The sequence below is a fragment of the Ammodytes marinus genome (genome assembly GCF_949987685.1).
Source record: "Ammodytes marinus genome assembly, chromosome: 19".
NCBI classification, from domain to species: Eukaryota; Metazoa; Chordata; class Actinopteri; order Uranoscopiformes; family Ammodytidae; genus Ammodytes; species Ammodytes marinus.
The window spans coordinates 5370457-5391893 of NC_137223.1; the positions used below are offsets into that span (position 1 = coordinate 5370457).

At 42.2% G+C, this 21437-nt stretch overlaps 1 protein-coding gene across 3 annotated transcripts in view; it reads left to right on the plus strand.

Annotated features, from left to right (window-relative positions):
• Window positions 1-2: 2 nt before the first annotated feature.
• Window positions 3-21437, plus strand: part of mdn1 (midasin AAA ATPase 1) — a 116216-nt gene continuing 94781 nt past the window's right edge. For all 3 annotated transcript variants that reach the window (XM_080048000.1, XM_080048002.1, XM_080048001.1), the window contains exons 1-11: window positions 3-262; window positions 574-800; window positions 1340-1564; window positions 3733-3840; window positions 4730-4922; window positions 5790-5999; window positions 6576-6707; window positions 7021-7124; window positions 8349-8463; window positions 9320-9492; window positions 13928-14009. In XM_080048000.1, the coding sequence (XP_079904126.1) occupies window positions 167-262; window positions 574-800; window positions 1340-1564; window positions 3733-3840; window positions 4730-4922; window positions 5790-5999; window positions 6576-6707; window positions 7021-7124; window positions 8349-8463; window positions 9320-9492; window positions 13928-14009 (1665 nt within the window). In that variant the 5' untranslated portion in view covers window positions 3-166. The remainder of the gene's footprint in view (window positions 263-573; window positions 801-1339; window positions 1565-3732; window positions 3841-4729; window positions 4923-5789; window positions 6000-6575; window positions 6708-7020; window positions 7125-8348; window positions 8464-9319; window positions 9493-13927; window positions 14010-21437) is intronic.

Here is a 21437-nt window from a genome sequence, read left to right on the forward strand (position 1 = left end):
AACGTGCTTGTGTGTTGTGATCTAGCGTCGGGCACACACGCGCGTGATGAGCCTCACTGTTCGCTTTGATCACACTAAAGTAAAAGAACACCTGAGGAGGAAAACGGCGCGAGTCTGTGTGTGTTTTTCGCCGTAGATCGCTGCTCCAGAGGCGACAAATGATACCATGGAAAATTTAGAATTGAGCCTGTCATCACTGGGCACCATATCCAGACATGTTGACAAAAGTCACAACGAGCTCAGCCAGTATCTGTCCAAACAGGTAAGCTCCGTTCATTACTGGCTTGTATGTAGTATAATAATGTATTTAGAGTGTTTTACCTGCACACTGGGATCCCAGACGTGTCCTGTGTGCAGCATGCTGTATGTTACCTTTCCCCCGCATGTCAGCAGCCAGCCACTGTACAAAGGACATCATTCTAGTGTATATTGTCACTAAACCACCCTGCCTCCATATTAACCCCTAGGTTATAAACACTTTGAAGACATGTGGATTCATGTGTTGGTTTTTAATGTCAATACATCAACACATTTAACTTGGGACCCTGTGCCATGTGTGATGTATCTCCTCAGATCTGGAGCCAGCAGGACAGGCAGTGTATTCTGGAGTGCTTGGCTCAGCTGCTGTTGGAGAAGGACTACACTCTTCTGATCGCCCGACACCTGCGTCCGCTGGTCCTGGACCTGTTGGAGCGCAGCGTGGAGCGGGTGAAGGCCGGCGGCAGGATCAACCATGACCTCCACGAGCGCCTGTGTGTGGCCGTCAGCAAGCTCCTCTGCGTCAGTCCGGATGCACAGGCGTAAGTGGACTTTACATACATCCTCTCTTCAGCCTAGCCTGGAAAGATGCTGCTGCTGACCATTAACACATGGCTGGTTGGGGCCTTCAGGCAAAAATGACCCGTGGACCTCCACCTCTCCCATGTGTCTTGCCATCTTCCATTCAACACAGTAACAGATTTACTTGCAGCCTGTTGAGACCCGCCTTGATCTCTCGCAAGCTTCACATTGGCATTCACTCCTGCAGATCAGTCTGGACTGTCTCCAATCTCTGTCAGTGGAAGGCAGCCCCTGATTGGTTCATGTAGGCGTCAATCTAGCCAGTCAGACTGGGCCCTCACCACTTTCCACCCATTAGTAGAAGGAAGCCCCTGATGAGTTTTTTGTAGTCATTGACATCAACATGAATAGACGAATAAGCTTGTGAGGCTAGATTGACCCCTACATGAACCAATCAGAAGCTGCCTTTCACTATAAGGGAGCAACATTAGGTTAGAATGCGGGCCCTGTATATCAAAAAAAGGAAAAAAAAAAATCAATTTCTTTCTCCCCACGTCAGGTTTGCTGCGAGGTACTTCAATGACGCCCCCCCAGTGTTCCAGAGGCTGCTGTTCACCAGTGAGGAGGCCTCGGCGGTGCAGTACGGCCCCCGCAGGATGAAGCTGAGGGACCTGATGGGAGCCACACTACGCTTCCTGCAGAGCGACTGTTCCAAGTTCCGAATGCTGTGGGACTGGAGCCCCTGTGTGTCCCAGCTGCTCACCAGCGACGTCATGGTTCGAGGGTACGTACCTGATAGCAAAGATGCAGCCTTAGTGTTAATAAGTTCAAAATCTGTTGACATCTTTCCAACTTGTACCACAGTCTTAACCATGGAGTTTATTCTCAACATTATACAGTATTTTTTTGTCTTTTATTCACAAAATTGTATTTCCAATTCGGAGGCCCTGCTCATTGAAATGCACGTGCATTAATCAAGGTCACACGCTCACAACTTTCCTAGTTCCACTGCAAGGGTAATCTGGGTGCAATACCTTTTTAAGTAGATGTATACAGCGTCATCGTGCACATAGTCTTAGTTATGACTTTGCTATTATATTCTTCCAAAGGAAAATGTATCAACGGTAAAACTATTGGCTTTACATCATCAAGTTAGCGCAGCTGTCACTTTTCATATGTTGAGAAGTCTTTTATATCCATTCTGAAGTATGACAGTATCATGGCGTCACTACAGCCAGCTTTCAAATCATCGTGGTAGCGCTGTATTGTCCATCACAGACGTGGTTCGTGGACCTGTTTGCTATGACACGCGGGACCCATTGCATGGGTGCTCTCCTAGCCAGGCGACAGGAGAGATTTTCTTCCATTCCACGCACAAGTCGAAGCTGGTGGCAGTTTATGAACGGGTGTGTCTGCCAAGCGAGGGTTTGCCTTTAGAGGTGGAGATGATACAGAGTGCCGGGGCTTTATCTACCCGTTCTCTGCATGAGGCAAGGTTTAACGCGCTGGGATTGAGTAGCGCTGCTGGGGCTCTGGGGGCCACTTACTCAGGCCTGTTGATACGGTCAAGTTGAAATATGTATCCCTGTGAAGAGAGTCGGTGGAGCCATCATGTGACTTGTTCGACCGCCACGCTGTTGCTGCAACACGGTTGTCCAACAGTATGCTCATCAGCCAACATAATGCAACACTGTTGTGCTATGCTCATCAGCCAACATAATGCAACACTGTTGTGCTATGCTCATCAGCCAACATAATGCCTTTCCAGGCTAGTTTTACATCAATGCTTATGGATCTGGTAGCATTTTGCCCGCTTCCTTTTGCATCAACAGAACAGTAGCGCTTACAGACACGGTGTCCGTTCCGTGCGTTCTTGGCATATTTGGAGAGGACTATGCCGATCTGACCAGGGGGGTCAGTCCCGTGGTTTGGATCAATCTAGTGCGTGTTTGCCATAGCTAAGCCTATTCCTTAGTGGTGAAGGATCCCCCAGAGGGCCTCAATCTACCACTAGAACCACACTTTCTACCCACTCTCCTAAACAGTCCTCGTAAGGACTTACTGAAGCAGTATACATACTGCTAAACATCCCTTTAAGGCCAGGACACACCGGCCCGATAATCACCGTCGTAGAGTCGGGAGGGGTCGGGGACACAAATCTGTTTGGTGTGTGCCGTGAAATCGGTCGTAGTAGATGTCGACGGGCTTCTTTTGAGCCGATTGAACATGGCGGCGGACAGTCTTTCAGTTGGAGCAATTTGATTGGTGGAGGGCTAGCGAATCAGTGAAGCCTGGAAGTGAGGCGGGTAGCACAAACAGCTAACAACAGTTAGCCATCGTTTTAATGTGTTTGTTTGTTTCGTTCAGCGAGTACTCACGTACATCAACCCTTGTTGACTGCTCGACACCATGCTCGACACTTTCTGCTAATAATGGTGCTCTTTATGGTCCATAAATATAAATACGTATTTATATCTATGTTTATGGTCTAGAGAGCTGTCCCATCATTTCCGGCTTCCGTATTTTTTCGGGCCACAATACAGATTAGCGCCGCCTGCTGTTATGGAGACATTACGTCCCGCGCAAGCGCAGAGCGTACGGAAAGTCAGCAGTCGGTTTGGTGTGTTCTTTGCACTTTTTCGGCCGCGACGGGAAGACTGGAGCTCCCTGGATCGGCAGTCGCGATTTTTGGGTAGTCGGATTGGTGTGTCCTGGCCTTTACAATCCTATTGAGGAAGAAAAATGTCCACCCTGTCGGACAACACAGATACAGTATATTTTCTATTCTATTCTGTTCTAAAATATTTCCCCACAGTTTTTCATTTCAGACCCTCTGTTCTTGTGTGTACGTTAAGCTGTTACAACACTCTTAATATTGTTGAATGGCTTTTTGCAGCATTTCTTTGCTCTGAGTTTGGTGAACACACTGCATGTTCCCCTTGTCTCTCCCAGGTACACTGCACACTGTTTAGCGGTGGTCTCTAACATGACGGACAATCAGAAAACCATCTTTCTGAGAAAGGTGCTCTCAAGTGATGAGATCCTGCACATGAAGATGAAGTAAGTCAATGAGTTGTTCCTATCTATTGTTATATCCCAGTGTCTTGTGGTGATGGCCTCTTGTATCAGTGCCTTTGAAACCTGTCGGTAATGTCACCTAAGATGTTCACAAGATGTTCATTCATTTATTTATTTATGTTATTAATATTTTTACATAAAATATCCATGTGTTTTTCTTCAATAGCTTTAGGAGGTGATTGCCAAATGACATTGTATGAACACCCTTCCATGTAACAGATGGGGCAGTATGAAATCATAAGCAGTTTTTTGTCCCCATTTATATATTTTAGGCTTCAGGGCCTTTGAATCAGGTTAACTTTTATTTTGAAAGTGCAGGAATAGTGCTTGAATTTAAAACCATGTATTTAAAGTTTGTTGAATGAATCTGAGTTTTACATTTTGGTTACCTTGTAACTGGTTAATTACCAGCACCTACACCCACCTGTCTTCATCAGGCCACCATTGTAACTGTAACTTGTTCTTAAAGGAGTACGGCGTTCTATCATTATAAAATCGCTATTATAATAAAATGAATGAGGTTTTTCTTCCCTCAGTCTTCCCTTGGCCCAGCTGTTCTATTAAACTTAACCCTACATTTTACCATGTGTGATGTCACACATTGGGAAAGATAGGGTTAGACAGTGAGACCATAAAACACTCTTTCTGCCTTTTCTAAGGCTAGGATGAACCAATTTCTAAAATTGTTCACATTTCATTTTTTTATTATTTATACTACATAGGATCTCAGAGTTCAATACACCTTAATATGTCCACCGGTGAAGTAGGTCTTTAATGACTTGCGTATATAGATACAAATAAAATGAAAATGGAAGAAAACTATTCTTTCTAAGCTGTGTGTCATGTTTTTGCCTTTGTCCCTTTTGTTTAGAGCTTTGGAAGAAAGCCAGCAGCTGGAGGTAGAGAAGGCCCTGGTGCTAGCCAACCAGGGCTCAGTCATGTGGCGCCAGGAGAAAGCTAACAAGTTCACCAGAGGCCAGGTGGTGTCCGAGGACCTGTCCCACAGTGTGGTGGCCGTGTGTGGGGTGGTCCTACCCAGGACTCTCCCCAGACAGCCTCAACAGGTATGGGCCCTTTTGCTTTGTCACATCACTAGTCCCACTCTTTTATCCCTTCCCCCAAAACTTCCCCAAACTCTCCCCCAGGACACAGTATTACCGTCAGTTAAGAACTATTTCTACTGTAGCCTAGTTGTTTCAGTTTCTGGCCTAATACTACATTTAACAAGATTACTATGTACATCGTGCATTACATTGTATTGATTTCAATCATGCTGAACTTACCTTTTACCAAATAAATACTTGTTCTTAACTGAACAGCGCTCGATCCCAATGTAACCCAATACAACATACGTTCCAAACAAAGGAAACCAACCAAATCACTGCATGTCATTTCCTTGTAAATCATTATACACTGCAGCCTTCTATTGTAGATGCTATACACAATGAAGCAGCAGTTGTGTCATCACTTTAAGAGCATCTTCAGACACAGGCATCGGTGCTGCTGCTGGAAGAAGGAAACAAACTAGCTAGGCGTTTATTAGAAACATGCGCACATTACACACTACTCCTGGATACGGTCTAACTTACGGGGCAGCAGTGGCGAAGTGGGTAGGGAGGTCGCCTCTGGAGTGCAGGGTCGGAGGTTCGATCTCCCATCTCCCCGCCACATGTCCAAGTGTCCCTGGGCAAGACACTGAACCCCACATTGCTCCCGATGGTTCAGAGGGCGCCTTGCATGGCAGCTACTGCCATCGGTGTATGAGTGTGTGTGTATGAATGGGTGAATGTGGTAAGAAATGTAAAGCGCTTTGGGGCTGAGAAAATCGGCTAAAAAGCGCTATATAAGTCAAGTCCATTTACCATTTTACTGTATTATCTGCCAAACCTGTGGATCATGTTTGTCCTAACGTGGATCTCCGTTTTTTGCAGATGAACCCCAAAGATCTGGTGCTGGTGGACTCGACCTGTCGTAACCTGAGAAGACTGGCCCTGGCCGTGGCCTCCCAGAAGCCCTTGCTGCTGGAGGGGCCAATCGGATGTGGTAAAACGGCCCTGGTGGAGTTCTTGGCCGCCGTCACAGGACATACCAACGCCACAGAGATCCTCAAGGTCCAGCTCGGGGATCAAACCGACAGCAAGGTGAGACATAATTCAGACCTTCTAAATGTGATTAAAGGAACACTCCACCAACTTCTACACACAGCAGTGTTACTTTGTCCTACTTAAACTTCCTATGACAAACTTTTAAACGTTAGCGAAACAGTCTCATGATCCATCAGGGATCATGAAATTATTGAGCTGTGTTGACAGCAAACTAGGCTATCAGTGAAAATAATGCCATTTTTATATTGTTATTATACTTTTCTCGGGTCCAATCTCCCTTACAAAATGATTTACGGCAGGGCAGGCAGACCGGAAAACCCTTTTTTTTTTTTTTACCAGAAAGACTGCAATGCAAACTGGAGCTGTGAGGTTTGAAAGAAGTGGGCATTTAGAAAGCAGTCAGGGTCTTATTAAAGACTATGCAGTGTTGTATGATGGGAATTGTAGGATACAGTGTTTTAAAGCCTCTTTTCCTTTTGATCATGATGATTCTTTTAAAACATGTCCCAACTTAATGGAAGTTCCGAGATAAGTCACGGTGGTAGCTCTTTGATATTCAGTGTGGTGGTTAGATGGAAGGCAGTTTTGCGAATGTGTTCTGTTGTTTCACAGATGCTGCTGGGGATGTACCGTTGTACTGACATACCAGGGAAGTTTGTGTGGCAGCCGGGAACGCTAACACAAGCTATATCTAAAGGCCAGTGGATCCTATTGGAGGACATTGACCACGCCCCCCTGGATGTGGTGAGTTCAAATTTTCCAGAACTAATCTTTTCAGTTCCTCTGTACATGAATAGACTGTCGATGACAAGAATTAAAGTACTAACACTTCTTAAAGGTGTAGTCAGTGATTCTGGAGAACGCTTGTTGTCAAAATCACTTTTTGTAAAAAATTGGTTTATATCTCCACATATATATATATATATATATATATATATATATATATATACACACACACACACACACACACACACACACACACACACACACACACACACACACACACACACACACACTGATCGCAAACCACAGCTGGACTGAGATGTTGTTCTTCTAGATTTCTGTGCTGCTGCCTTTGATGGAGAACAAGAAGCTGGTGATTCCAGGCCGGGAGGATTGCATTGATGTTGCTCCTGGGTTTCAGTTCTTTGCAACAAGAAGGTATTGGCATCATTTAATTCTAAATGTACTTTGCTAGTTTGACATTGAGTGTGTGTGTGTGTGTGTGTGTGTGTGTGTGTGTGTGTAGTATGCTCGGGACAGACGCTATTTAGTTTCAAGTATTTGGGCGAAAACTGGGCTGTCCTGTTTTGATTTCTTTTAAACCAATCACAATCGTCTTGGGCGGCGCTAAGCCCAGGAAGCAGCAACGTGTCCTTTCAGAATAGTGGCAATTTGGTGCCAACCCTGAACCTATTATAAAAGGTGCCGGCAGACACCGTTAATCAACGCTAGGCTACAGTGGGATACTAGTTGTCTATAACCAGTTAGCCAGACTATTTCTGACACAACTTCACCTACTTCCAGGCTGCGTAAAGAAGGGAGAGAGTCTGAACATGGTCAACATTTCAGCAACGCTTGATGTTTAGACAACTTTATCGTTGTGATATGTATTTTTATTTTTATTTTTATTTTTAAACAATTTTTGGCGGGTATTTTTCATGCATTTGATGACAGTTCGGAGAGACAGAGTTGAAATGGGGCAAAGCCTTGATCTCGACGTTAAGGCTATAAGCACGTCTCCACTTGAAATGTCCAATCATGTGGCCCAATTTGTCATACGCTTGCAGCACCCACTCGCCTGTACACACACATAACAGTGACAGAAGCTGGTCGATTGCTCACTGGAAAAAAGACAAGTTGAGAAAGTAATGTAATGTAACTTTATTTGAACAGGGACAGTGTACAAAAGAAAGATTAACCTTGTTTAGAGCAAGGAGAGATGCATTGTACCAGGTTTTAGCAAACTGCTATTTATCCACCTGTAGTCCCTGGGCAGGTAAGAAGAACAACAACTACTAAACTAAACAAGACACAATAATATCTAGACATGGGATTAAACATTAAGGATAACAAGATACAATGATATAAATACATAGGATCAAACAAAGTTAAAAAAAAACACTACATGACATATTTTATACAACATATACCCCTATCCTAGTAGCACACAATTCTATAAGTGTGTGCCGGTCTGTTGTGTGAGCAGCCAAACCTTTGTCAGACGGGATAAAGCTTGGAAATCATTATTGGTTATTAGATCTGTTGGGAGACTGTTCCAAGTGGACCCCTTAGATCCCCTTTTTGAAGTGGAAGATCGTTTTTTAATGAAACAAAGGTACCAATCCAAACGTGTGTGTGTGTGTGTGTGTGTGTGTATTATAGGATGTACTACAGCGGAGGCATTTGGCACAAACCACAGAACTCTCACGCTGCGCTGCTGGACAAGTACTGGACCAAGCTGCAGATGGGAAACATGACGCGAGAGGAGCTGAAGAAGGTGAGTGACGTTGGCTTTCTGAACACCCACAGTATAGTCCACCTCTCCAAAGAACAACTCCCTTTCTCATTCCCTTATTAGAACACAGGGTTTGTCCCCCTCATGAAATGTCCTGCACCCACCTTCAGCCCGCTTAATCAGAGTACCGCTAATTGAAAGCATCTGTGTGGGCGGGGGGGCAGCGCATATATTATTGTATCCTGATCACATTTAAATGTACTTTCTAGTTTCCTATTAACTGTATAAATACTGATTTATTAATTTACCCTATTTCGTATACATTTACCGTCATTTTGGGACTATAAGCCACGCCTTTTTTCCCCATTTTTCGACCCTGCGGCTTATATAACGGTGCGGCTAATAATATGATAATGACACAGCACAGTATATGTTCTGTAGCTAGTAGCTACTATTGCACTAAATGGTAACACTTGAATACGTTATGCAAATATGCAACTTGTTTGTTGAAATGTTAATAAATGGGCGCTTCCTCGAGCAGCCATCTCTTTCCCGACAATCCCCTCTGTGCACAAACTCTTACATATGGTAATTAAACATTAAGACACCTGCGGCTTATAGTCCACTGCGGCTTATAGTGCGGAAAATACGGTAATTATTATATTTTATTTAGCATTTTACTTTATATTTATAAATAAACCACCTTGCAGCTTGAATATGAAGAATTCTCAAACTGTTCATATCGTTTGTGTGTGTGTGTGTGTGTGTGTGTGTGTGTGTGTGTGTGTGTGTGTGTGTGTGTGTGTGTGTGTGTGTGTGTGTGTGTGTGTGTGTGTGTGTGTGTGTGTGTGTGTGTGTGTGTGTGTGTGTGTGTGTGTGTGTGTGTGTGTGTGTGTAGGTGCTGATCAGCAGGTATCCTAAGCTGACCGTGGTGTCAGACCGACTCCTGGATATCTACTGCCAGCTGACCGGGGACAGACACTGTGCCCTGGAGCCCAGCAGCCTCCTTGTCCCAGAGGAGCAGCCTGAAGACAGAGGCTCCCCACTGGAGGGACGGGCCCTGTCTCTGAGGTGAGCCCCGCTGCTTTCTCCACGCTCCCTTTACTCAACTGTGTCTCGACATGTCAATGAAGCTGAACCACTCGTTTCCACTGAGCAGTTCACTTTGGTGCGCTGCGGCACACATTTACTTGCATTTCCACTGTCAAAAGTTGGAAATGGTACCAAAATAAGCTAACCGTGGCACACCTATATTTGTCACCCCTTCGCTGGGGTACCAAGCCACCCCAAAGGGTCCCTAAAGGGTGGAGCTACACACCCCATCCCCTTGATTGGTCGACAGAATCATCATTTCCGTGCAAGAGATAAACCGATGTGTGTAGTCTCCTTGGCAAGAGTGAAGACTCTTGTGTTTAGAGAAAAAAAGGTTTAGAGTGTGCACCTCTTTGTTTATCATGTTTCCTCTGCATTGAAATAATCAGCTGGCTACACTGTGTCCCACTGCTATGATGTCACCATAGTTACGTAGCTGCCGCATAACCGTTCAATGGCTCTGACCCATAGAATGTACAGTGCTGCTTGAAAGTTTGTGAACCCCTTGAGCCGTTTGGAGTTTTATTGAGTTAAACCATTATTAATTCATTTTTATCACTACCAGTATCTTTATATGAAACAACAGATGTCTGTTTATCAATTCCACACTTTTCTTTTCTGGAAATCAATTTTTAAAACAAATAAAACAAATGATTTTCCAACTTTTGTATGTGCAAAAGTTTGTGAACCCTGAGGTGCATTTCTTAAATGGAGCAGGTAAACACAATCAGGTTGGACAAATTGAGTGATGAAATGGACCAATGTAATGAGAGATCTTTAGGTAAGAAATTGGGCGGCACTAAATAAAACGGAGATCAAACCAGGTCAGTTTAGGCTCACCAAAGTGAACCCATACAGGTCAGACATGCCAAGAGGAAAGAACATCTAAGATGATCTCAGGAATAATAATAATAATTAATAATTGCTTGGATTTATATAGCGCCTTTCATGATACTCAAAGCGCTTTACAGGGTTCCAGACAATTCGTTCACACACAGTCATACCGGTGGTGGTAAACTACCATAGTAGCCACAGCTGCCCTGGGGCAGACTGACAGAAGCGAGGCTGCCATTTAGCGCCATCGGCCCCTCCGACCACCACCTCAAACATACAGCAGTCATACACATTCACACGAGGCAAGGTGGGTGAAGTGTCTTGCCCAGGGACACAACGACCATGACACAAGTGGCCGGGCTGGGATCGAACCGCCAACCCTAGGATCATTGGCCAACCAGCTTAACCACCTGAGCCACAGTCGCCCCAAGAGTTATGATGTTGCACATTTGTCTGGGGACAGCTATAAATTAATTTAAAAAAAGTTCACCGTGAGGGGAGGCAAATCATCTACAAATGGAGAGCTTTAAGAGTGACTGAACATCTCCCTAGAAGTGGACTTCCTTAAAAGTATCCACAAGCGCCATAAGAAAAGTTATTTTTCTGGTAAAGGCCAACCCAAACATTACATCTGGAGATTTGCAGACCATTTGCCACCACTATTCTTCACTTGGGAGAAGGTTCTTTTGGTGGTAGGCAGAGTTGACCAAACAGTTAAATTTTGGACTAATCTGTCCACAGAATAGACTTCCAGAAGTCAACCAGACCCCAAAGTTGTGAAAAGCAGTTTTGTTCTTTTTTTGAGAGAAGAGGCTTCTTCAGCAACCCTCCCATGAAAGCCATGTTGACTGAGTTTTCTTCTTATTGTGGAACCATGCACATCTGTCCCAGATGGTGCAAGAGAGGTCTGAAAATCACTAGATGTAATGTTTGGGTTGGCTTTTAACTGGAAAATCACCTTTCTTGTGGCGCTTGGGGATATTTTTTGAAGGAAGTCCACTTCTAGGCAGATGTTCAGTCACTCTTAAAGCTCTCCATTTGTAGATGATTTGCCTCACGGTGGACCGATGGAGCTCAATCTTTTAAATGTATTTATAGCTGTCCCCAGACAAATGTGCAACATCATAACTCTTCCTGAGATCCTCTGAGATTTTCTTTCCCTTTTGGCATGTCTGACCTGTATGGTTCACTTTGGTGAGCCTAAACTGACCTGGTTTGATCTGTTTTATCTAGTGCCGCCCAATTTCTTCCCTAAAGATCTCTCATTACATTGGTCCATTTCATCACTCAGTTTGGCCAACCTGATTGTGTTTACCTGCTCCATTTAAGCAATGCAGCTCAGGGTTCACACACTGTTGCACATACAAAATTTGGCAAATCATTTGTTTTAACAATTGATTTCCGGAAAAAAAAAATGTGGAATTGATAAACAGACATCTGTTATTTCATATAAAAATACTGGTATTGATAAAAATGAATTAATAATGGTTAAACTAAATACAATTCCAAATGGCTCAAGGAGAACTTCACATACTTTCAAGCAGCACTGTGTATACTCTGACCTTGGCTATCACTGGGCGCCATAAACCCCGCCTACCAAGTAAGGCAGCTGTCTGCAGTGGAAACGCAAGCCAGACCTAGGGTTACCGTGCCCTGCTGAACCTTGTGAACAAAACTGACATGTTCCCAAATCCCAAGCAGCAGCAGCCATTTTTCACCGTTTGACTACCAGGGAGCAAACATACATAGAAAGCTTTAGGCCCATCTGTCAGACCATATACCAGCCCCTCTGCCACTTTAATTAGCTTTGCACTAGTTGCTGATTTGTTCGATAGATTATTGATTGGACAGTCCTCATGAGGGGGGCTGGATACTAGAGAGCATTGTCCTCAGACAATAGGCCTGTGAACTCCTCTTCACTTTGGGACATTACTCTGTCTGTCCCTGCTTCGGAAAGTTTCCATATGAACTCACTGGCCCCTACAAGGTGTCGCTGAAGATCCAGCCATAAAATCAATGGGTTGGTAGTTTCCATGCTGTGCTCTTCAATAGCACACGCTTTTCATGGATCAATGTAACTTTATAGCTGGTCCTGCCATGTTGTGTGTATGTGTTGGTCTAGGTCATCAGGGTGCATGCTATTGATGAAGAGACATTAACTTGTATTGTTTACCCTGTCACTTGATGATATAACCCTATACCAAAGTTAATGCTTTCTTTATCCTATTTAAAGAGGGGAGACCCACTAATCCCAGACTCTTTAATTGGCACATACAGTATATACAGTACATTTACACTAAAACACAACAGCAAACATAAGAACATATCAAATTAATGTTAAACCACAACTTAAGAATACCAACTACCTTCCTGTCCAAAAGCCCAGACAGAAGTGATCAGAAAACCACTAAGTTAATGAGGCCCCCTAGCCTCAGTGTCTGCTGAAGCTTATTCCAACAGGAGGGAGCATAACCTTAAACCCCCCCCCCCCAATTAAAGTCCTGGTATGAGACATCCTAAGGGTCATCCAGCCTTGTGATCTAATAGCGTAGAGTGATTCTCTGACGCTCACCAATGAGGCAAGTTAAGAAGGGAGAGTGCCCAAGAGCCCCTTGCTCTAAAAGGGGCTCTTTAACCACAAACACCAGTTTTAAAACAGAGGCAGAGGTATGCATGTAGACAACATCCCCATCATCTGCAGTGGCGCAGTGGGTAGGGAGGTCAGACTCAACATGTCCAAGTGTCCCTGGGCAAGACACTGAACCTCAAATTGCTCCCGATGGTTCAGAGAGCGCCTTGCATGGCAGCTACTGCCATCGGTGTATGAATGGGTGAATGTGGTAAGAATTGTAAAGCGCTTTGGGGCTGAGAAAATCGGCTAAAAAGCGCTATATAAGTCCAAGTCTATTTCCCATTTCATCTAAAATGGATCAAAAGGCTGACTGCACTATTGCCATTCTGCTGTTCAAATACACACGTGTTTTGTTTCTGTAAAGTAAGTATTGAGTGGAACTTGTTGATGAGTTTGTCAACATGGACTTTGAGACTGAGCCTTTTAGTCGAGCCATACGCCAGGATATGAAAAGATCTTCAAGGCCAAAATGTGGAATTTAAAACGATGCACTTATCTATATCTGCAGTCCAGTTTTAAGATTGATCAATGTCTTCTGCAATTCACAAAAAATGGGACTGGAGATGAACTATTCCCCTTTTTAAGAGGACATGTGACATCAGCATACAAATGAACCGTACAATGTTTCATTTTTAAAAAAGTTAAATGACAAAGGACCCATGACTGGTCCACTCCTTTTGTCACTTTTGATTAAACACACTTCTCAGGTTATTAAATGTTCATTGTTCAAAGTCTTTCTCTATCATTCCTCGTGTGTCCAGACATTCACAATGTCTGTGTGTTTTAAGTGATCTCCAATCCTTCTTCTTTATGTGAAACAACATGTCGCACCTGAATAACAAGTGTCTCTGGCTGTGCTCTCAGCTCATTGTCCAGGAGTTATGTTGTCATCCATCCATGTTTCATTGAATGATCTTCTTCTTGACGTGTCCTTGTCACGTGTCACAGGGACCTACTGAAATGGTGTGAGCGCATCAGCGTTAACTTTGACGGCAGCTCATCAGCCACAGCACAAAACGTCTTCCAAGAGGTGAGTGGCTTTGATTGGTTAAGAAGTAAGCACATCAAAAGGGCTGCCAGCTGTTTGTTGTTTAGTCCTGCTCATTTATTTTCCATTGGAAGGCCTACTCCTAAATGTGAAAGTGAAAATGTGTTAGATTGAAGCCAGTGTGCTTTTGTGATTGAGCATGTGTTATTCCGTTAGCCTCATAGCATAATTGCCTAAATCACATTTACTCTACTCTACTTTTACTCTACATCTACTCTATTCTACATCTACTCTACATCTACTCTATATCTACTTAAAGCTGGGGTATATGATTTCTGATTGGTCAAAGTTAACATGAGCTGACACTCTGACCAATCAGAGCGAGGCTCCGATTCTCTGTTCTCATTGGCTGTTGGGACTGTCCATTCACTTTGCTGGTGTAGAGCGTGTCAGGGAGGGACCAAAGAGAACAAGTGGAGCGGTTGAGGTATTTGGATTCGAATCGCTATCCCAACTGCCATTTTCTCCCCAAATACTCCACCCCAGCTTTAACCCTACTCTATAACCCTTAAAATATGACTTTGAGGCAATTATGCTATTAGGCTAACGAAAAGTAGATGTAGAGTAGATGTTATGGAAGAGTTTATTAGACTTTAATATCTGTGAAAGCAAAACAGTTTTGTAAAAGCACAGAAGACAATTGACAAGTGTGTATCATGATTCACACGTATTTCACTATCCACAAACCTGTAATTTTTGACTTGCAAATATGTAGAACTTACTCTGAAAATACAAAGTCATATTTACGCATTTACGGATCTGTTTCTGCTTGTGAGAAGGGGTTTGCATATTTGTGGATTGCCTCCTGTGAGTTTGTGAGCCACATTACATTTTTACATAATTTTGTCCAACTTCTACCACCGAGATCTGTAGAACAAGCGTTACAAATGTGAAGTGCAATAATTTGTATGTGTGTAATTGTGTTTTGTAAAGTTATATCCACACAAAGAAAAAGCGATTTGCAAATATGTAGAATTTAGTCTGTAAATGTGTATTTTAATTTTGCATAATTTTTTTTTTTTTTTTTAATGCAAATAGTTTCACCACAAAAAAAGACATGTCAACTCTTATTTACACATTTACAGAACCATTTCTACATGTGAAACTGGCTCTGCGCATTTGTGGATCGCTTCCTGTGCGCTCACGGAATATTGTCCCATTCGTGCCGCAGGGATCTGCAAAACGCCACCTGTAAAATGAGACCTGTATTTTGAATTCTGTACTTTAGGTGCAGTTAGACAGGTCCACCAGCAGATGGCGCACTCGCGGCGCAGCCTTTATCTATCGGCGAACCACATGGTCCCCTTGACCAATCAAAAGAGCTTGTTTAGGGGCGGCCACCTCATTGGTTCATTTGGAGGCCTGTCACACGAACAGAGGAGGGAAAAAAAGCTGTCCACAGCTCAAGCTCATTCTCGAGTTCGTCGGACATTATTCCTCGTTAGTGAGCAGGAAAGCAGCTGGCTGCAGACTAGCGGAGCTGAGTATCGGTGATAAGAGAGGTATGTTGTTATGCTGACCCACCATTATACTATCATACAGTAGTTTGTGCGCTGGTCACCTGCGAGGGTAATCAGCATTTCTTGCTAGGCTATTTAGCGAGCTAGCTGACATGTTACACACTAAGCATGATTATTTGAGTTTGTCGCCATCATTTTTAGCACACAGACATGCCGCGACCCGCGACAGGCAAAGCTTCTCCCTTTCATATAATATTTCAATTGTAATACAACAATATGCCAACTAATTAGATGGTCATTTAAATGCAGGCTATACATGTGTGGGGCATACCTCTAAAAAAAATTAACGTTTTACTCTTAGTAATATGTGTGTTGGTCACCTCCTGTGTATCTAGTAAATGGTGTTACAGGGTTAAAGTGATAGTATTGTGAGCTTGGTGTAGTTAAAGAATTGCAGTAACATTGCCAAAGTATTGTGATCAGATGAGTTTCATAATTATGCACTTCAGGGGAGATTGCCATTATAAGAATTTAGCATGGTAAAACATGATTAGCATCACCTTGTTTATTTTTATATTATCCATAGTTTACAACGTAACACATGCTGTCAAAGAAAGGTACTACAAGCCTCCCCCTGACTGTTATGGTGCTTTCAGCTAGACCTGATTTAAAATAAAATAATGCTAAGAATACCAAGAGCCAGTAGAAGTGTAATGAGATTGTTATTAAAACATGTATATTCGTGTCACATGATTGTGTAACCTATAAGGTTACTGTCATTCTTGTAACATATGGTATTTTTCCTCCTTTAGGAAATGCTGCTGAATCATTGACTGACTGCACTACGGACCAGCAAAGCTGTCACCATGGTGCACCTGTGGACCTAGACCATCTCCAGTTTATACTGTTACGGGACCAAACCAACTTCAGATCCCACATGCAAATCATTGGTTATGTGAAGGGTCATCTCTCTCATATCCCGGTTAAAATTACCCTATAGATATCACACTCAAGGACTAAAGGCAGTGCATTAACCCAATGCTCATTACTTGGTTACCCATGTACATTTTGCATTAGTCCATTGTATACAAGTTGGAAAATTACAGAAATAAAATAAACAAGTGAATGTATTTGAGCATATGGTTTCATGTTTTGCATGTTGATGAAGTGGGATGTTCCACTTGCTTCCACTCATGTCAGCCCTGGGAATCTCCCAGCCAATCCAGAATTTGACCATTTTAAAGCTTGTGGAAGTGCAAACGACTAAAGGACTGTACTAACAATTACCAAAGAACTGGAAACGGAGATAATTGAGTAACTGCATGCTTGACACAGACACATACGGCTAGTTTGAAAATGGTTAAGTGGTGAAAATATTGTATTTATACTGTACACATTTTATTTGTTTTAGGGGGTAATTGTTTTTTGCTGCTTGCCCTGTTCACAGGCGTTACATTGCTATGCTCGGGCACTCCTGCCTGCTTGTACAAACTGTGTGATGTCGACCACAATCTACTGCAGCTAAAACACAATGACTATGGATAACCAAATTCTGCAAATAATCTGAACTGAATCCAAACACTGTATCCTGAGGATGTATGTTTATTTGACATGTTTCTTTACTTTTTATGCATCGCTATGGACCCATTTGTGAATGTGAAATAAATTATGGATATCCCTTGAATGGCCACATAGTGTGTTGCTGTGAGTTCACTTTGTCCATGGGCCAGACCAGAAATCGGTACAATCTTGGTGCTCATGTGCACCTCTCGAATATGTATTGATGCGATATACCTTTTATATTTTAAGCTTTATGGTGGTTTTCCCCTCTTACAGCAAAAGTAAGAGCTAGTCATTGAAGGTGAGACACTGCAGGGGAATAGGATATGTTATATTTGTAGATATCATCTTGAAACTTTTCCAGTTGATTACTAGCATTAAAACAATTCGTTTTTGTGTTACCATTTGTTCAGAAATGCTTTATAAATATTCTATTCTGACTGCAGAGATGCTAATTCACGGAAAGGGGTGCATAAAGGGCAACTAGTGAGCTCTTGTAAAGCTGTTGGGAAAGTCCTAAGCCCTCAATTAATTAACATGCTGAAAATTGCTTTTAATTTAAAGGCTCTATCCATCCTGGCTTTATCCAACATCTATATTTTGGTTTGATTTTGCTTTTGCAAATGTTCACAAAATAAGTCACTGTATCCTGAGGATGGATGTTTATTTGACATGTTTCTTTACTTTTTGGCATTGCTATGGACCTATTTGTGAATCTGAAATAAAGAATGATTGGGTGAGTTGCCCTAATGTGGGACACTGCCTAATGTGGGACACCTAAGGTCTAGAGCATTTATCTTTTATTTCTAACACATGTAAATAGATAATATTGTTGTCAAATCCAAGCAGGGGTTCCCTGTGATTGAAATCACATGAATTTACAATTTTGATTATAAAGATAAGGGAGGGGCAACAGTCAAAAAGGAAGTAAACCATGTGAAGTCCAGACAAAGGACAGTGACATAGGTTTGAGAGGAACTCAATGCTAAGGCTTTACATTTGTCATTAACAAAACAATGTTGCCATTTGTTATCAGATTATGTTTATGATACAACTATGCATCAAAGTATGCAATGATATTGGGAAAATGTTTTAAGTTGTTTTTCATCTTCAATCAATCTGTAGCTGTCCCACATTCGGAAAGGTGTTTCCAAGAGTGGGACAGCATGATTTGCCTAATCTGGGACAGTAATTTAAATTGGGGAAATACACATGCAGGAAAATCAAATGTGCAATATGAATTTTATTCAAGGTTTACAGGTCTAATACTCTTATAAAGAAAGCATCCCTGAAGCAAATAGAAATTAACTAAACCCTGTGCCTAGGAAATAGTAATTTTCTCATGTCCTATGTTAACTCAATGCAATGTATTACAGGTCAGGCTATAATGGCAAAGCGCAGAGTTGGGACATGAAGCCAGTGCAAGAAAAGTATTGTTCAAATTGAAACCATCAAACCTGAGTAATGTACCTAAGACCATGAGTGTTAGCAGATACGTTTGATTTGAATTAGTTAAGGGGATATTGTTTTTTTCTGCATAATACAGACTGTCCCAGATTAGAGCGACACACTGTCCCAGATTAAAGCAAACACCTTTTCTTGAGCAATTTTGCACATGGACCACTAATATACGTGCCATCACTTCTCTGAGTATGATATCTGAATTATTTCTTCTCTTTTAATTAGCCAACATCTTGGGGATTTCAGAATGGTATCATGTATGGGTCAAATATATTGGCTTCATATGTTAATATCGTACATAAATTGAAATTGCAAAAAGTGTCCCACATTAGGGCAACTCACCCAATCATTCTTTATTTCAGATTCACAAATAGGTCCATAGCAATGCCAAAAAGTAAAGAAACATGTCAAATAAACATCCATCCTCAGGATACAGTGACTTATTTTGTGAACATTTGCAAAAGCAAAATCAAACCAAAATATAGATGTTGGATAAAGCCAGGATGGATAGAGCCTTTAAATTAAAAGCAATTTTCAGCATGTTAATTAATTGAGGGCTTAGGACTTTCCCAACAGCTTTACAAGAGCTCACTAGTTGCCCTTTATGCACCCCTTTCCGTGAATTAGCATCTCTGCAGTCAGAATAGAATATTTATAAAGCATTTCTGAACAAATGGTAACACAAAAACGAATTGTTTTAATGCTAGTAATCAACTGGAAAAGTTTCAAGATGATATCTACAAATATAACATATCCTATTCCCCTGCAGTGTCTCACCTTCAATGACTAGCTCTTACTTTTGCTGTAAGAGGGGAAAACCACCATAAAGCTTAAAATATAAAAGGTATATCGCATCAATACATATTCGAGAGGTGCACATGAGCACCAAGATTGTACCGATTTCTGGTCTGGCCCATGGACAAAGTGAACTCACAGCAACACACTATGTGGCCATTCAAGGGATATCCATAATTTATTTCACATTCACAAATGGGTCCATAGCGATGCATAAAAAGTAAAGAAACATGTCAAATAAACATACATCCTCAGGATACAGTGTTTGGATTCAGTTCAGATTATTTGCAGAATTTGGTTATCCATAGTCATTGTGTTTTAGCTGCAGTAGATTGTGGTCGACATCACACAGTTTGTACAAGCAGGCAGGAGTGCCCGAGCATAGCAATGTAACGCCTGTGAACAGGGCAAGCAGCAAAAAACAATTACCCCCTAAAACAAATAAAATGTGTACAGTATAAATACAATATTTTCACCACTTAACCATTTTCAAACTAGCCGTATGTGTCTGTGTCAAGCATGCAGTTACTCAATTATCTCCGTTTCCAGTTCTTTGGTAATTGTTAGTACAGTCCTTTAGTCGTTTGCACTTCCACAAGCTTTAAAATGGTCAAATTCTGGATTGGCTGGGAGATTCCCAGGGCTGACATGAGTGGAAGCAAGTGGAACATCCCACTTCATCAACATGCAAAACATGAAACCATATGCTCAAATACATTCACTTGTTTATTTTATTTCTGTAATTTTCCAACTTGTATACAATGGACTAATGCAAAATGTACATGGGTAACCAAGTAATGAGCATTGGGTTAATGCACTGCCTTTAGTCCTTGAGTGTGATATCTATAGGGTAATTTTAACCGGGATATGAGAGAGATGACCCTTCACATAACCAATGATTTGCATGTGGGATCTGAAGTTGGTTTGGTCCCGTAACAGTATAAACTGGAGATGGTCTAGGTCCACAGGTGCACCATGGTGACAGCTTTGCTGGTCCGTAGTGCAGTCAGTCAATGATTCAGCAGCATTTCCTAAAGGAGGAAAAATACCATATGTTACAAGAATGACAGTAACCTTATAGGTTACACAATCATGTGACACGAATATACATGTTTTAATAACAATCTCATTACACTTCTACTGGCTCTTGGTATTCTTAGCATTATTTTATTTTAAATCAGGTCTAGCTGAAAGCACCATAACAGTCAGGGGGAGGCTTGTAGTACCTTTCTTTGACAGCATGTGTTACGTTGTAAACTATGGATAATATAAAAATAAACAAGGTGATGCTAATCATGTTTTACCATGCTAAATTCTTATAATGGCAATCTCCCCTGAAGTGCATAATTATGAAACTCATCTGATCACAATACTTTGGCAATGTTACTGCAATTCTTTAACTACACCAAGCTCACAATACTATCACTTTAACCCTGTAACACCATTTACTAGATACACAGGAGGTGACCAACACACATATTACTAAGAGTAAAACGTTAATTTTTTTTAGAGGTATGCCCCACACATGTATAGCCTGCATTTAAATGACCATCTAATTAGTTGGCATATTGTTGTATTACAATTGAAATATTATATGAAAGGGAGAAGCTTTGCCTGTCGCGGGTCGCGGCATGTCTGTGTGCTAAAAATGATGGCGACAAACTCAAATAATCATGCTTAGTGTGTAACATGTCAGCTAGCTCGCTAAATAGCCTAGCAAGAAATGCTGATTACCCTCGCAGGTGACCAGCGCACAAACTACTGTATGATAGTATAATGGTGGGTCAGCATAACAACATACCTCTCTTATCACCGATACTCAGCTCCGCTAGTCTGCAGCCAGCTGCTTTCCTGCTCACTAACGAGGAATAATGTCCGACGAACTCGAGAATGAGCTTGAGCTGTGGACAGCTTTTTTTCCCTCCTCTGTTCGTGTGACAGGCCTCCAAATGAACCAATGAGGTGGCCGCCCCTAAACAAGCTCTTTTGATTGGTCAAGGGGACCATGTGGTTCGCCGATAGATAAAGGCTGCGCCGCGAGTGCGCCATCTGCTGGTGGACCTGTCTAACTGCACCTAAAGTACAGAATTCAAAATACAGGTCTCATTTTACAGGTGGCGTTTTGCAGATCCCT